This window comes from Scyliorhinus torazame, chromosome 19 (assembly GCF_047496885.1).
Source record: "Scyliorhinus torazame isolate Kashiwa2021f chromosome 19, sScyTor2.1, whole genome shotgun sequence".
NCBI lineage: Eukaryota > Metazoa > Chordata > Chondrichthyes > Carcharhiniformes > Scyliorhinidae > Scyliorhinus > Scyliorhinus torazame.
Genome location: NC_092725.1, coordinates 99,979,965 through 99,997,273, shown reverse-complemented (window position 1 = coordinate 99,997,273; position 17,309 = coordinate 99,979,965). Strand labels below are relative to the sequence as shown.

General features: G+C 43.7%; 1 protein-coding gene across 1 annotated transcript in view; it reads right to left on the bottom strand.

Moving 5' to 3' along the window:
• LOC140395964 (uncharacterized) overlaps window positions 1-17,309 on the bottom strand; it is a 46,456-nt gene that overhangs the window by 12,986 nt on the left and 16,161 nt on the right. Inside the window, exons 7-15 of the mRNA XM_072483993.1 lie at window positions 16,187-16,435; window positions 14,580-14,876; window positions 12,647-12,898; window positions 10,655-10,894; window positions 10,105-10,262; window positions 8,863-9,064; window positions 7,643-7,777; window positions 2,011-2,201; window positions 1,653-1,810 (exon numbers count right to left, since the gene is read on the bottom strand). Coding sequence (XP_072340094.1) covers window positions 1,653-1,810; window positions 2,011-2,201; window positions 7,643-7,777; window positions 8,863-9,064; window positions 10,105-10,262; window positions 10,655-10,894; window positions 12,647-12,898; window positions 14,580-14,876; window positions 16,187-16,435 — 1,882 coding nt within the window. The remainder of the gene's footprint in view (window positions 1-1,652; window positions 1,811-2,010; window positions 2,202-7,642; window positions 7,778-8,862; window positions 9,065-10,104; window positions 10,263-10,654; window positions 10,895-12,646; window positions 12,899-14,579; window positions 14,877-16,186; window positions 16,436-17,309) is intronic.

Sequence of the window (17,309 nt, the reverse complement as noted above, 5' to 3'; positions counted from 1 at the left end):
TTCTGATTCGTCCGACCAGGAACCTTTGCGTAACCTGAACGTCTCCAGCGGTTCAAGGGGGCCGGCGTCTGCATTCACCAAGGAAGGTGAGTTTTCAAGTCCACCGGATGCAGGCCACCACCACGAAGTCTACCATGGAGCATCTGCACCAAACGTTCAGCACCCATGGCATTCCCAAAGTACTAGTCTTGGACAACGGGGCAGCCTTTACCAATACGGAGTTCAGGGCCTTCATGATCGCCAATGGTATTAGTTACATGTGGACTTCTCCATATCACTCGGCCTCTAATGGTGTGGCAGAGCAGGCAGCCCAGACATTTAAGAGAGGTAGGAAGAAGCAGACCGCCCGGACTTGGGAAACCAGGTTCGCCCTGTTCTCGTTCGGTTATAGAACCAAGCCGCACGCTATCGCCACCACAGGGATCATGCCAGCTGCACTACTTGTGGGACACAGCAGAGGTTGATCATCCTGAACTTTGGGGGAAAGAATCCACCCTGGCTAGGAACGGACCGAATCAGACACGGGGAGGAGCGGCCTACTTTGTTGTTTCGCTCCAAGGAACGTGGTTTACGTCTGCAATTTTGGCCCGGGCGCCAGGTGGATACCGGGCTGGATAATGGCCCAGACAGAGCCAGGCTTCTGTGAGGGCACAAGGCAAAGAGAAGAATCACCACGTGAACCACGTCCACCAACATGTCCCAGAACCGCCCGAACCTATCCCGGATGAGCCAGTCCCACTTATTCCGACGTCATTGCCACCGCCACTGCCAGTTCCGCCAGCCATTGAAGTCCAGGAAGCAGATATGCTGGATGCAGACTTTTTCGGACACCGATTCTGAGATGGATGTCCAACAATGAGATCACGGCACCGCCTCCTGCGTCTGCACCTGCCACACCGGTCCAACCCAGCCAATTCCCAGGGCGGTATACACCCCCCCCACCCCGGCCCTGCTCCATTGATGCCCGAACACCATCCTCAGGCAAAATGGACCAGGGGCCCCTCGCCACAGCCAGTGGACATGGACATTTCTCTGGACTTAGGGGAGGGGGAAAGAGATGTTATGATCCCGCTCAGAGTGTGCACCATCCGATTCCCTGTGACCTCCACAGAATATGAACTTCCCTGTAAAAGGGACCGGGGCATCCCCCTTACTGGGGGAATTTCTCAGTATAAAAACCCCAACCTGGACGCAAGTCGAGGAGGCAAACTCTTCGGGGAGTGGAGTATTGTTATACAAGGAATAAATTGGTGTTCATACCATTCGTTCCAGTGTTCACTCCATCCAGCACTGGCACAATGGGCCAAATGGCCACTCGCCGTTGTATCAATCTCTCGTTTTAATCTCGGCTTGCTGTTCCCCAAATCAGTTCAGCCATAGTTAGCCAATGAGCTAAGCCATGCAAACCCCAACTTATGTAAAACTAACTTTAAACTCTGTATGGACATGCACGTTACACAAATTCCCAAAGAGTCTTCCCTTGGTAAAAATGCTGATTGGTTGCCCAACCATCTAGAGTGGTCTCTGTTCCACATTATGAAATAAAATTATCTTTATGGTTTCCATCCACCTCCTCCGCTCTCTTGATGACCAATAGGTGACTATCATTACATTTATCAGACTTAAAAAAAAGAGTAAAAGATTGCATTTACCTGATAAGTGGGGGAACCTCTAAAGGTAGTTTCACCAATGAGCTACGTAAATAGGCACACTTCACTTCAAATATTAGTGGCTCTTCTCTGATTATGGAAGAATCAGAATATATCTCATTAATTATGACGTGTTTAAATATTTTGTGCGTCTCATTTACCTAAAGAAAGAGACAAGTCTGTTAATCTCCTTAGCTTTAAAGAAAGGATTTACTGTCACCAGCTTTAACTAGTTCTTTCAGAAATATCCAGCGTAACTTATTACAAAATTCAAATAGATCAGTCGCAGTAATCACCCCACATATAGTATCTCTCGATCTGGTCTGGAAGATTTTGAATGCGGGATTAAGATCTTTCTTACCTGGAGCTGCCCTCCACAGTAAGCCTGGCTTTCAGTGATGGTAAATGAGTAGTATTTTGGCTCTTCTTTGACTGCACAGCCTCCATCGTTCAAGACGAGATTCAGTCGTGACTGCCCCTGATCCTCCAGGAATTCTTTTGACACGGTAATTTTCATCAAGTCCATTCTGCAACTTGCAAACACGCCATGATCTATTGAGGCAAAAAAAAAAGACATCACCATCCCTGGAACAGACAGTATGCATGACCACACCCTCAGCACCCATTACAAAACTGCATATAGTTCATTACATCTTTTCTTGGACAAAGAAAAAAATGGTCCTTCCCCAATTTTTATATTGGGTTGTAGTACCATTGAAACCATCCAGTGTTTTGGTTACACTAAATCTACAGCAAAGGTGGCTATCAGCTCACCTAGTGGATTGGAATTGTTTCTTGTCACGTGTACCGAGGTAGAGTGAAAAGTATTTTTCTGCGAGCAGCTCAACAGATCATTAAGTACATGGGAAGAAAAGAAAATACATAATAGGGCAACACAAGGTATACAATGTAACTACATAAGCACCGGCATCGGATGAAGCATACAGACTGTAGTGTTAATGAGGTCAGTCCATAAGAGGGTCATTTAGGAGTCTGGTAACGGAAGAAGCTGTTTTTGAATCTGTTCGTGGGTGTTCTCAGACTTCTGCATCTCCTGCCCGATGGAAGAAGTTGGAAGAGTGAGTAAGCCGGGTGGGAGGGGTCTTTGATTATGCTGCCCGCTTTCCCCAGGCAGCGGGAGGTGTAGGTGGAGTCAATGGATGGGAGGCAGGTTCGTGTGATGGACTGGGCTGTGTTCACGACTCTCTGAAGTAGTGTATACCAGATATTATTTTATAGTATTTTTGCTGGTTTTGTTTTTCTGGTTTCCTGCTTTATTCCTTTACTTTGCATTCAGACGGTCAATATTCTGCCATTCACATGTGCTCTAGACACATTTTGTTTCTTTACTAGTTCCATTAGCACTCCTTTGACTTTTGCATCATAAAATCTTTTGCCATTTAGTCTCTACCTTCCACCCAATCATTCTTTCTCCTTCTCCCACTTGCTCAAAACCTATTGCATTTCTAACTTTCCTCCATTCTGGTGAAAGGTCACAGATCTTTTGGTTCAGTTTTAAAAGAACAGAATCTTTAAGTACAGAAGGAGACCATTCGGCCCATCGAGTCTGCACTGGCTCTATTCCATCTAGTCCCCCTCCCTTGCTCTATCCCTGTAACCTTGCACATTGTCTTTTCAGATAACAATCCAATTCCCTTTTCAATACTTTGATCGAACCTGCCTCCACTCCCCTCTCAGGAAGCTAGTTCCACACTCCAACCACTCTCTGGGTTAAATGTATTTTCTTCAGCTTACTTTCACTCCTTTTGCCCACTATTTTGAATTTGTGCCCTCTACTCAATGTACTCTTAGTGGGAACAGTTTCTCACTACTTCCCCTGTTTCATACCCTCAAGGATCTTGAATACCTCTATCAGGTCTCCTCTCAGCCTTTTTCACCAAGGAAAAACCCAACCTCATCAATTTATCACCATAGCTACATTTGTTTATCCCTGGAATCATTCTTGTGAATATCCTCTGTACTCTCTCCAATGCCTTCACGCCCTTCCTCACGTACGGCACCCAAAATTGGACACGGTGCTCCAGATGAGACCTAACTAGTGTTTTATACAAGTTCAATATGACCTCCTCACTCTGTACTCAAATGCCCCTGGTAATAAAACCTAGCATACCATATGCTTTATTAACTGCTCTCCCAACCTACCCTGCCACCTTTAATGACTTAAGTACATATACAATGAGGTCCCTTAGTTCCTGCACCTCCTTCTCCCCTTATTTTATACAATCTCTCCACATTCTTCCTGCCAAAATCAATCAACACACACTTCTCTGCATCAAACTTCATTTGCCACTTGTCTGCCCCATCCACTAACATGTCTGCCCCATCCACTAACATGTCTAGGTCCTTTTGAAGTTCAATACTATACTCATCACAGGTGACAATGCTTCCAATCTTTGTATCGCAAATTTTGAAATCATGTACTAGTTCTCTCATTGCTCATCTCGACGTGGGCAGCATCCTCTTCCTTTGTAAAGACACAAGCACTCATTTAATACCTCGATTACTTCTGCCTTCACATGCAAGTCCTCCTTTTTAAAAAATCCCCAATTGGCCCTGTTCTTTCTTTGACCACCTCTTTATTATTTACACACCTATAAAAAAGACTTGGGAATCCTGTTTATGTTAGCCACCCATCTCTTTTCATGCTCCTTCCTCTCTTTTCTAGTTTTTTTTTCAGCCCGACTCTCCATTGTGTTTTCTACCCGACATCTGTCATACGGGCACTTCCTCCTTTTCATCTTCACCTCTATCTCTCTCTCATCATCCAGGCGTTCACCTCTATCTCTCTCTCATCTAGATTTACTAGTCCTACCTTATACTTTGACATTTCCTGAAATACCATCTCTCTGAACGTTGTCCATTGTTCAGCCACCATCTTTTCCGCCAACATTCGATTCAAATTCACTTGACGCGGATGCATTTTCATCCCAAAGTTGGCTTTCTCGCAATTAATTATCCCTCCTCTGGATTTTTTCCTGGTGTTTTTCCATGGCCAACCTAAACTCTCACCGTTTCCTGAATGCTTTCCCACTTATATTTGATCCATTTGGGCCAACTTGCTCCCAAGAACCAGGTCCAACAGAGCCTGCCCTCTCATTGGACTGGAAGCATACTGCTGCAGAAAATTATATTGAACGCGCTCCAGGAACTCTCACCCTTGTCCTTTTGCACTATTCCTATCCCAGTCTGTATTTGGATAATTGAAGTCCCCCATCATAATTACTCTAGAATTCTTACACCTCTCTAATTTATTTGCAAATAATTTTTTCTACTCCCATCCACTAGTGGGTGGCCTATATACCACACCAATGTTATTGCATCTTTTTCATTCCTTACCTCTGGCCAGAGAGATTCCCTACTTGACCCCTCTGGAACATCCTCTCTCTCTAGTACTGTAATACTATATTTAATCAATACTGCCACTCTTCCCCCACCCCCATTTTCTTCCTTTCCTGTCTCTCCCAAATAACTTGTACCCAGGAATATTTAGCATTCAGTCCTGCCCTTCTTTGTACCAGGTCTCTGTTCTAGCAATATCATAATTTCATTTGTCAACCTGTGCCTGTAGTTCACCAATCTTATTAACAACACAGAATTCACATACGTGTACATTAATCCTGATTTAGGCTATTTAACTTTAACCTACTCTAGTTCTATGGAACTCTCCAAATAACAGGCGCCGGAATGTGGCGACTAGGGGCTTTTTACAGTAACTTCATTTGAAGCCTACTTGTGACAATAAACTATTTTCATTTCAAATATTCTATCTATTTACCTCGATACTACTCGGATATATCTTCCCGATCAGTTAATACTTCTCCCACTTTCCCATTGTCAGTTTTTCTCTTCTCTCTCTGAAACTCCTGCCCCCCTGCCTATCTAATTTAAACCTTCCCCAACAGCACCGTGAGGGCATTAATCCCGGTCTTCTTGTACAGGCCCCACCTGCCCCAGAACCGGTCCCAATGCCTCTATAGCTCTCCATCTTACTCATTTCTCCAGCTACATGTGGAACTGCTCAACCTTCCAATTCTTATGCTTACTAGGACACGGCACAGAGATGAAGTAATCCTGAAATTACTGCTCTGGAGGTCCCGCTTTTCAATTTCCTTCCTAACTTTCCAAAATCTCCTTTCAGGACTTCATCTCTTTTCCTACCCAAGTCATTGGTCCCAATGTGGACCATGACCTCTGGCTGCTTACCCTCCCCAAAAAGAATGTCCAGCAGCTGCTCTTGACCCTGGCACCAGGAAGGTAAAATACCACCCTGGAGCCACACCTGTCTGCTCCTCTAACTATGGAATCCCCTATCCCTGCAGCACTTTTCCACCCCTCCTGTGCAACTGAGCCACCTGTGGTGCCACACACTTGACTCTTGCTACTGTCCTCTGAGGAACCGACTCACTCACCAGTATCCAAAATGGAAAAGGGTTAGAGAGTGAGATAGCGGAGGGGGATTCCTGTACCACCCGTCTGTATTTGAAACACTAACTCTGACATTGCTTGAAATGATCAGCTGTGTATTTCCAGCATTTTCCGTCATCATCTCATTATCTAGTCAGCAAGACCATTTGGACAAGATACACAAAGGGCAACCTCCCAAATTATACACCAGAATGAGATGACATCTTGGAAGAAATGTTTTTAAAAATCAGATGCGGGTGAAAGGTTGGACATTACCTCAAAGCAACCAGCATTCCTCTCCAGAATCTCTTCTCTAATCATTAAAGCCTTAATAATGGTAAGCTCTTGAAAGCTCTACAAGTCTTTCTTTTTTTATTTGGTCTTGGGATGTGGGCTCTGGTTAGGCCAGCATTTATTGCCCTTCCCCAATTGCCCTTCAGAAAGTGGTGGTAAGCTGTCTTCTTGAACCGCTGTAGCCCATGTGGTGTAGATACACCCACAGTTCCGTTAGGGAGTTCCAGGATTTTGACCCAGTGACAGTGAAGGGATTGTGATATAGTTCTTAGGATGGTTGAGTGGCTTGGAGGAGAACTTCCAGATGGTGGTGTTCCAATGTATCTGCTGCCCTTGTCCTTCTAGGTGGTAGGGATTGTGGGTTTGGAAGGTACGGACAAAGCAGAGCCTTAGTGAGTCACTGCAGTGCATCTTGTAGATCAGTCATTTTCAAACTTAGGATCGTGACCCGTGGATGGGTGTTGTTGGGAGGGTGACAGTGATCATTCGCTGAGTGGTGCCCAAAGGCTGCGACCGGCTTTGAAAAATACCGCTGCAACTGGCTTTCAGAATGCCAGCCATCCTGCACCTGTGGACCCCCTCAGCCAGATGTAGCAGTGCGCAGACTCGGGAGCCCAGTGCGGCAGAATGCCTCCTGCGGATGTCAGTGCGCTGTCCTAGGAGCAGATTTAAAAAAATATATAACCAATGGAGTCTTCCCACCAGAAGCAGCAGCAGAGAGCAGGTCATGCGCCCGGCTAACGTCATGTGCTCTGGGCACAAAATTACTGAAGAGAGATTCCTTCATTTTGTAGCTGCCAGCAAGCAAGCAACAGGACTGTGCGAAGAACTGAAGATGGATCGTTTTGGAATAAGGAAGAGAGGGCCAGATATACTAACAGGTCAGGATCTCAAAACTTAATCTGCTGGAGAGAGCTTCTCAGGAGAGTCCACAGCAGGACAAAGCATTGCTGGTGTGAGCTCCAAGACCTGATGAACAATCCATACAGAAATTAACATTGAATGACAATTGAGGACCAAACAAGCTCACTGGTCTCATTAAAGGTTAGCAAAAATGGTGGGAATAAGAATAATAATAACTTTTCACAGTAACTTCATTGAAGTCTACTTGTGACAATAAGCGATTATTATTATTAGCTACCCCCAGTATTCTTCCCAAGTGTTTGTTTGTTTCAAACGTCCTTCTCGTGTCCTAACATGCTGCAGATTTATTTTAAATGAAAAGTATTCTATGTCAGGGTTTCAGTTTCACATTGACGGAATGGGGACCATACCTTTACAAGCTCTCTCTTGATCACTTGTTTCAAAGTATCCTTGGTGACAGACGCATGTGAATGAATCAAAGGTATTGATGCAGTCTGATTTCATTGGGCAGTCATTAATAGTTGCATTTGCGCATTCATCCTCATCTGCAATACATTCCAGAGTCATAAAATTATCCACTTTATCTGCGGCAGAAGAATCCAAAAAGGGCTGGGGCAATCATTTTTTGTTTAAAATTTGTGTACAGAGAAAACTGCACAGATCAAGAATGCAGCCAAGTGTGTTTACTGTCAGAAGGGGTAGAGTGGGTTAGGATGGTTAGGATGGAGGAGGAATCTTGTAAGAGGTCTAGTTTGAGGACTATGGAGACGGCAGCATTGCCAATGGCTCAGAGTAGGTATTCAAGTGGGTGGTGAAGATCAAGGAGAAATGGGGAGAGTATGAAGTGAGGCATTGCGTAGGGTAAACGGGACCTCCTCCTTTGCAAGGATGAGCCTGATACAGTTTAAGGTGGTGCACAGGGTGCATATGATTCGGGTGAGAATGAGTGAGTTCTTCCAAGGGGTAGCAGATGAGTGTGAGAGATGTGGGCGGGGCTAGCGAATCACACGCACATGTTTTGGGGTTGTGAAAAATTGGGGAGATTCTGGGCGGGAGTGTTCACGGTCTCAGCCAGGATAGTGGAGGAGGAGGTGGAACCGGACCCTTCGGTGGCAATATTTGGGGTTTCAGATGAGCCGGAGCTCATGGGAGAGGAGGAAGGCGATCTGATTGCACGGCGGCGAATTTTACTGGAGTGGCGGTCAGCATCGCCACTAGGGGTAGTGGCTTGTTTGGGTGAGCTGTACGACTTCCTGCGATTGGAGAAGATAAAGTTTGAGTTAATGGGCTCTTCAGGGGGGTTTGATAAAGGTGGGGGATGTTTGTGACCATGTTCGAGGAGTCGTTCGTCATGTTGGGGGGGGGGGGTGAAAAAGGAGAAAGATAATTGTTAAGATTGTATAGTTGATTGCTGGGGACGTATGCTTCCTGGGCTTTTTATGTGTTGTAACCTGTTTTGATACACGTTTGCAATAGAATATCTTTTTTTTTTTTAAAACAGTGTGTGTTTACTGTCTTAACATAGGAAAATATTCTAAAATGTAAAAATCAGACAGGCACCAAGCCAAAGGAGGAGGAGATACAGTATTAGGATGGATGATCAAAAGAGAAAAGGGAATCAACTCCTTACCATTCCAGAATAGTGCACTGCCCATGGCGGACACGTCAGAAACATTCAAGTCAGTCAGAAGGTGCACAAGACTTGAGACAGTGTTACTGAATCGGACATCTACTGCTACATTCATCTCAACTGTGTTGTTGCTCTTCATCAGGTACAACATCTCTACTCCCACACTAGAGAATTGTCCAGAATGCAGAAACAACTGTAGAATCTGAGAGATTAACACACAATCGTGTTGCATTACAAATTCAAATTGTACATGGGAGATTAGTGGTACAAAGTACTTCACATTTCTCAAGTCATGAACATCACATTTAAAGCAGCAATTGTTACGATAGGTAAGGGTCTGGCACATATAGGGTTAATGTGGGACTGAGTACATCCCCCGCAGTGATGTAAGAGATACATGGATCAGTCTAGTGTTGGGCAGAGCAGTGTACACCAGCAAGCATGGGAGACCATTCCCAACATGCACCCTTTACTGTAAATTTTTAATTAGTCCGAAGTTAGCCTACGTATGACCAAGAAGACTTCTTCAACACCCTACAATATGATTCTATGATTCTACAATAGTTGCCATTTATATTCTAGCGATTCAAATTATGGTTCCACTCCCCTCCCAGTTAAGTATTTCTCTAATTCCCAAGTTATTGTTGAGTGCTTCCACAAAGATTCTCTTTGTCTCCACCAGTCTTGTTCTTTTGTCAATCCTCTTCAATCTGTACCCTCTGCCACTGGAAACAGTTTCTCCGTTTTGACTCCTTATTCACCAAGGTTTCTTAGGCAGCACATTCCAAACTCACAACCACTACCATCTAGAAAGACAAGGGCAGCCAATACCTGGGGCCGCCACTACCCGGACGTTCCATCCAAACCACTCACCATCCTGACTTGCAAATATAATCGGTGTTCCTTCACTATTATTGGGTTGAAATTCATCCCAAACAGCACTGTGGGTATACCTACGCCACATGGACTTCAGTGCTTCAACTCACGGCCACCTTCTCAAGGACAATTGGGGGATGGACAATAAATGCTGGTCTAGCCAGCGACACCCACATTCCATAAACAAAAAAAAACTATCACAACAAAACATATAATTTTGAACCTCCTGAATTTTCCATTCTCTGCTCCAAGGAGACCAATCTCAATTTCTTCAATCGCACCACAGAACTGAAGCCCCTTGTTCCTCCAGGTCAACTTTGTTCCTTCTCCAAGATCTCTACATGTTTAGATACATTTAAATCTTACCTTGGACTTGGCAATGGTTGCCAGTTTTAGATATGCTCTTGAAGTTGGATCATTCATATAATCAGAAAACTCCCATGGAAAGTAAATGCGCACATGTAATTTTTCTGGCAGCACCTTAACGTATTTATGTTCAGAGGTTGGGTCATCAAGAGGACAACCTAAAGAATTCAAAAATGAGCCAAACCATACTACTTTAGTACAATGCAGACACTCCAAACCAGACATCTGTACTAATTTGCTTGAGAATTTTGGTTCCTTTCCATCTCCTGTTTTTGCCTCTTTAATCTCAGCTAATAATAGAGCCATAAAAGCACAGAGGAGGCAATTCAGCCCATTGAATCCATGCTGGCTCACTGTACAGCAATCCAGTCAATCCCCCCCCCGCCCCCCAAACACTCCAAGTATATTTCTTTCAAGTGCCCATCCAATTTCTGTTTGAAATAATTCATAGTCTCCGCTTCCATAAAAGTGTTTTGAAAAAAATATTCGGATCCCAGTTAAAATTATTTCCTCACCATGGATTTGAAGTTTTGCGTTAATGATAGAATACCTGTGAACTCAGCCCTGGTGATAGCTTTACTTCTCCAGCCTCCACAGACGGCTTCAAACACATACTGATATTGAGTGCAGGTGTTCAAACCCAATGCTCGGTAATAACTCTTCCTGGTGAAAGCCATTAATACGTTGTCAATACTGATATGAATACCATGAAATACTGGTGGGGACTTCCAGGAGAAAAAACCTCCATCCAAAGTTTGCAGATAGAACAAATTAGTGATCACCTCTGGAGCTGGCAAGAGAGATTTAAATCAATACAAGTCCAATAATATATCCAAATTCTAGAAAACCAATAATCTGTTTACGCTGAACTAAGTATCTCTACTTGACACAAGTAATACTATTCCTTTATCATAATGTAATGAAAATTGCATTTTGCCTATTAGAGGCTACCATACCAGCAAAGGAGTGTCGGGAAGAACAAAAGATCCATGTTTAACAGCTCGTACAGTTACATTGCAAATGTTTCTAGCTCTAGCTGAATATACAACCATTTCCATCCCATGAATTTAATATTTACAAGCATTATCTGGATGGAATCCAACTCACTAGTTGGAGAAGTTCCGTCCAATTCCCCAGTGACCAGGAATCCATCTTCACACACTCCTCTTCCCCCCTCGACACAGTTGACATGTGAGAGTGGAGTGAAAATGTCTCACTCCTACAGTGGAGAATTAACAGCCTTTTAAACGCTGTAAGGCTTTGTGAAAGAATAAAAGCCAACCACACTAAAATAAAATAAAACCTACTGGTGATTGAAGAGAATATGCTCCCTATCGAGGCCCTTTAGCTGAACTGGGTATATACGACGGAGGTGATTTTACAGACTCCAAACCTTTGAAGGAAGGTGGAGGGGCTTTGTAAAGTAGAACAGGTGGTCTGCCCGTAGCCTTCCTGCCCACTGTCTGATATTACGTGGTGGGGAGGGGGGGGAATAAGGCAGCCCATCCGCCTTTGGGCCTATTGAAGCCCTTAAGTGAACATTAGTAGTGAACATAAAGGATCAATTCCACCTTCAGCACTATTTACCCACGGCAGAAGAAGGCAGAGGCAAGGTGGGCAGTCCAGTAGCTTTCGGGCAGGAAAGGGCATACCACATGGAGGGTGTCCTGTGCCCATTAGAGGCCCCACTATCACCTCCAAGATTGTACCCCACCTTTAAGCATCTCTTCTCTCCCCCCCCCCCCCCCCCCACCCAACTAAAACAGCCCCCACCCCCTCAGTGGGGTCTGCCAGGCACACCCATTCAAAATCCCTGCATTTACCAGAGTCCCAAGATCCAGGTTTTCTTGGAAACTGGCTATTGGCCCAATGGTGGTCACTGCTCAATCCTGGTGCTGCTGGGTCTACAGAACTGCCAGCCTATCAGGATGGCCAACAGCGCTCAAGAGCGGGGTGAGGTGTAGTCCAGGCAGCCAATCAGGATCACCTAAAACATATTCCCATCCCCATAAGTTGTGTAAAATAGAGGCCTGGCTACATGCCTCGCCAATACCATTTCTTTCAGAGTGCAGCAAAGGAGGAGAGTCACCCTGGGTTGTACCAAGCTTTCCTGCACACTTTCCAGAAGTTTTGTACTTTGAGGGAAAAAAGTACTTCATGGACTGTCAGGACATCCCAACATCAGGAAAGGCACTATATAAATGCAAGTTTACTTTAATGCAGAGCGAATTACAAGAGTCCAACATGAAAACACAATAGAAGTGATGAACTTGGGCAGCACGGTGGCGTAGTGGTTGGCACTGCTGCCCCTCGGCACCGAGGTCCCAGGTTCGATCCCAGCTCTGGATCCGTGTGGAGTTTGCACATTCTCCCAGTGTCTGCGTAGTTCTCGCCCCCACAACCCAAAAATGTGCAGGGTAGGTGGATTGGCCACGCTAAATTGCCCCTTAAGTGGAAAAAATGAATTGGGTACTCTAAATTTATTTTAATAAAAGAAGTAATGAACTTGTGTATTTTGAACACATCTGAAAAAGGTACAGACCTGTTGCCACAGTGATTGTCCTCACATCGGCCACTGCACCAGTCTTGCAAACTGCCTCCAGTGTTATTGTCTCCAGGGTACAAGGTTTGAGGCCAGTTGAAACATACTTGGTTTGTTTCTGGGCGTGATGCAAGGTTCCATTTTTGTAGATGTAGAAGAGAATTTTTAATAGATCGCCCGTCACTGACCAGGATACAGTGTAGCCATCAGTGGAACCAGTCGTCTGAATAACTTTGACAAACTTCACTGGGGCTGTGTGCAGTAAGTGATGGAATAATGAAAGAAAAAGTTCAATTAGTGATCCAGTTGAGATTAAAACACAGCACAGCACCAGGTACCCATGTTGTGCTACCTAGCAAAGTGGTTAGCACAGTTGCTTCACAGCTCCCAAGGTCCCGGGTTCAATTCCCAGCATGGGTCACTGTCTGTGCGGAGTCTGCACGTTCTCCCAGTGTCTGCGTGGGTTTCCTCCGGGTGCTCCGGTTTCCTCCCACAGTCCAAAGATGTGCAGGTCAGGACGATTGGCCATGCTAAATTGCCCTTAGTTTCCAAAATATTTGGGTGGGGTTACTGGGTCACATGGATAGGGTGGAGGTGTGGGCTTGGGTAGGGTGCTCTTTCCAAGGGCCAGTGCAGACTCGATGGGCTGAATGGCCTCCTTCTGCACTGTAAATTCAATGTTCTAAAATTCTATGGTTGAAAGCAAGGAAGAAAGAATTATGCAATCTCACATTTCCCAGTGTGATCTACAGCAAGTATCTTCAAAGTGCAGTCACTATTGTAACACAGGGAAATGGGGCAGAAAACAGTGCACAGCAAGATCCAATGATGAGCACTGTGTTAATAGATAATCCCTTTAACGGCTGTAAGGGATAAATATTGGTTCAGACACAAGGGTGAACGCCCCTCTTCAGCGCAAGGGATTTTTAGAATCTTTTACATTCACCTGATTGGGTTAATGCCTCATCTGAAAGACAGCATGTTTGACGGTGCAGTACTCCCTCAGTACTGCACTGGGTGTGTCAACCAAGATTTTTGCACTCGGGATATTGGGAGTGCTACCCACTAAGCTACAGGTGATCAGAGCAGAAGAAATATAAAGCTTCTTCAGTCTTACCAACTCGTTCTTCAAAGCCAATCTATATACTTTAAAAAAACAATCATTTTTCCAAATTCATCTCTCTCCTTTCCTTACCCAAACAGGTGCAATTATTTTGTGAATGTTCACTGATCAGTATTTAAAGCACATTTATTCCACAAGTGAACCATTCCAATTCCGACAAGCGAATCTTGGCATTGAAATATGTGTTTATTTTGAATTGGCCCTCAAGTGTTTGGAGATCAATCTCATTTACACATATTGGACATAAAGTTATGCCAGTGGTTAGATGGGACACCAAGGATGCAAAGCTGAGTGAAGGGTGGAAATTCACCCAAGAGAGAAAGTTGGGAATTATTATTAGGGACACTTACTAGAAGTTAGCATTTACGCAGGATTTGGCCAGTCGATGGATAATTTGTCAGGTGTTGGGTTTACCATTAAGAACCCAGAAACTACAGAAATATTTGTGCCATTTGGAGATCACTGTTCCTTCACTGCCATTCGGTCAAAATCCTGGAACTCCCTCCCTAACAGCACTGTGGATGTACCTATATCACATGGACTGCAGCAGCTCAAGAAGGCAGCTCGTTACCACCTTCTCAAGGGCAATTAGGGATGGGGAATAACTGCTGGTCTATCCAGCAATGCCAACATCCCATGAATGAATAATATAAAAATCAGTTTAAACGCAATGAGATTATCCTCTAAACTCAAGGGAATACAAGCCATGTTAGCCATCCTCTCAAGATAACCCTTTTAACCCCAGTTTTGTTCTGTAGCTTTTGACTTGACTCGCATTTTATTTTCAAGGAATGCCACTGATCGGTTTACCTGTATCAGCCACCACAAAGATCTCTGCACTTTTCTTCACCTCAGCTGCTTCACACACAGTCATGAGAGAAACATTCACCTTCTGGCAAGCTGGCAGCCCATCAATAAGAAACGTCGTCCCACTCTGCATCAAACTGTAAGACTGAAGTAATGGATTGGCAGCTTCTCCCTTCTGCCCGAGCAAGTGGGCATCCAGCTGGAACCAGTCAAAGTTTCCCAAAGCTGGCTTGTCCCAGTAAACGGTAACACTGTTAGCACTCAAGGTTATTATGGTTAGGTTGCTAGGTGGCATGGGATCTACACGAGAAAGAAATGTCATTAAAACGTTGATGCAAAACGTCAGTTTGGAACTTTAAATATTCCATTTGAGTTGCATTATGTTTAGACCAGAATTGAGAACGTCAGTATTTGGATCTTGTTACGTTGAACTCTTCAAGCAACAATGAAACCCAAATGGAAAGCAAACTCCAACACAATATGGAAGACAAGAGGGACTTCGACTAGAAATCTTGCATGCCTAATAAAAAAACATTTCTGCCAAAATAAATGACAACCAGGGGTCAATTCTTTTCTTTGGTCAGGTGTGCATTCATCCAGAAAGAGTTGGGCATTTTAAGTACGCAAGGGGCAAGTGATCTGGAGTGCCCGATCACCCCCAGAACAGAATTAACTTGATTTTAAGTTTCATTTAAATTTTGCTTAATTTATGGTCCACTAATTGTGCCATGTTAACGAGGGGCTTTTACTGACTTTTTAATTAATGATGCCAATCATTGTTAATTAACAGTAAAAACGTGGAAGCAATTTTCTCAGCAAAGTCAGTGTTGCAGCTCACTTGGTCCTTTCCACAATACATAATTTCTGCATCCCGGAAAGGGCAACAATGATGTCTACAATTAACAAATATTGTTGCCTCTGGAATTGGGGTTCCGATTGACATATTAGGATAGCATCTGCTCTGAAATGGCTCCAACTCTACTACATAAAGAACATGCAAGGTTGAAATTCAGTGCCTGGATATCACAATGTCACAACATGGAACGAGCTGCAAAGTGGACAGAGGTGAACAGATGTGCTCAGGTCACAGGTACGAGATGTAAGTACAGTGGATGATTCTAAGCTTTGATATAATTGAATAATAAACATTAATGGCACAAAGTAGCTAATAAACCCATTGCTATTGTGGGTTTTATATCTCAAAAGTGTAATCTCTGCATAGTTACAAGTGTGGAACAGGTTTTGACAGCTCTTAAAATCTCTTCTCCATGCTTCCAACTTTTCTCCAATTCTCGTTGATCCACAGAGATTGGCACAGATATCACTCATCCGATCTTGGTTGCCAATTTATTAGAGTAAACTTTAAAATTGTGCATGGTGTTGTCATGGTTAGTTTGAATACAGTTTGCAGAATGGGGACAAAGTTGGGAGAAATTTTGTTTCACAGTACCACCCAGGGGCTCGAGCCTGAAATAAAGTGTGACAGCTGACGTGGTAAAATTGTTGACTTAGCATAAGTGTTGATGGAAAAACGTGTTAATAGGTTTGTAGACAAGACATGCAAGATTTTCAACATATAGATAACTGGAAAGTTAATAAAGAACCAGTACCTGTTAGGATCGCAGCACAGATATCATGTTGTCCTGCAATATTCAAACATGCAGTGTAGCGTTTGCATGGCATCAAGTTTGTGATTTTATGGTTCTGGTCTTGAACAAGCTCCTGAGACAAGTTGTTGCCATCCTCATCGGATAATAGAAGGGTACAAAGAGAATCCTTGAGACAGTCTCTGAAATCCCAGGAGAGACTCAAAGAAGTGTAAACCATACTGATCTTCAAGGGGAATTGATTGGCAAGAACTGTGAAATTGAATTAGTTTTAATGGTTAGTTTTACTGGTTAGCAAAAGTGGTCACAAAAAAAAACTACTAGTCCTTCTCTCCATGAAACACCCTTTGGGAAAATATCTTGCAAAACAATATTAGTTTAAGGGCGGCACAGTGGTTAGCACTGCTGCCTACGGCACAGAGGACCCAGGTTCAAATCCCGGCCCGGGTTACTATCCGTGTGGAGTTTGCATATTCTCCCCATGTCTTTGTGGGTTTCACCCCCACAACCCAAAGATATGCATGAGTGATAGATGGATCGGCCACGCGAAGTTGCCCCTTAATTGGAAAAAATAATTGGGTACTACTTGGATGTTGATTTTTTTTTAAAGGAAGGAAGAGATAGATAGTTATACTTCCACAGTACAATTGTGTTTTAAGCAGCACTTGCGTGTTAATAAGAAGCTTCCAGAGTACAATTGTGTGTCAAGCAGTACTTGTGTGTTGATAAGAAGTTTCATTTTACAATAAACAGATATGTTTGTTGTTTATTCAAAGAAGCCTGATTAAAAGTTTATTTTAATCTGAGTGCCAGTAGTGAAGGTAAGTAATTGAGGACCCTAAATTTTTTTTATTTTTTTTTTATATAAAAAGGTCATCAAGCTAAAATACAACTCTGTTTCTCGCTCTACAGATGCTACTGACCCGAATGATTTCAAGTATTTTCTGTTCTTATTTTAGATTTCCAGCATCCACGGTATTTTGTTTTTAAAGAGTTACATAGTAGTGCAGAGATGTAGGTTTGTTTTGCATTCATCAGGACAAATGCAAGAATTCCAAATGGTCAGTCAAGCTCATAACATGGCTCATTTAGACGCTGGAAATTACATTTTCATACAGACATACAC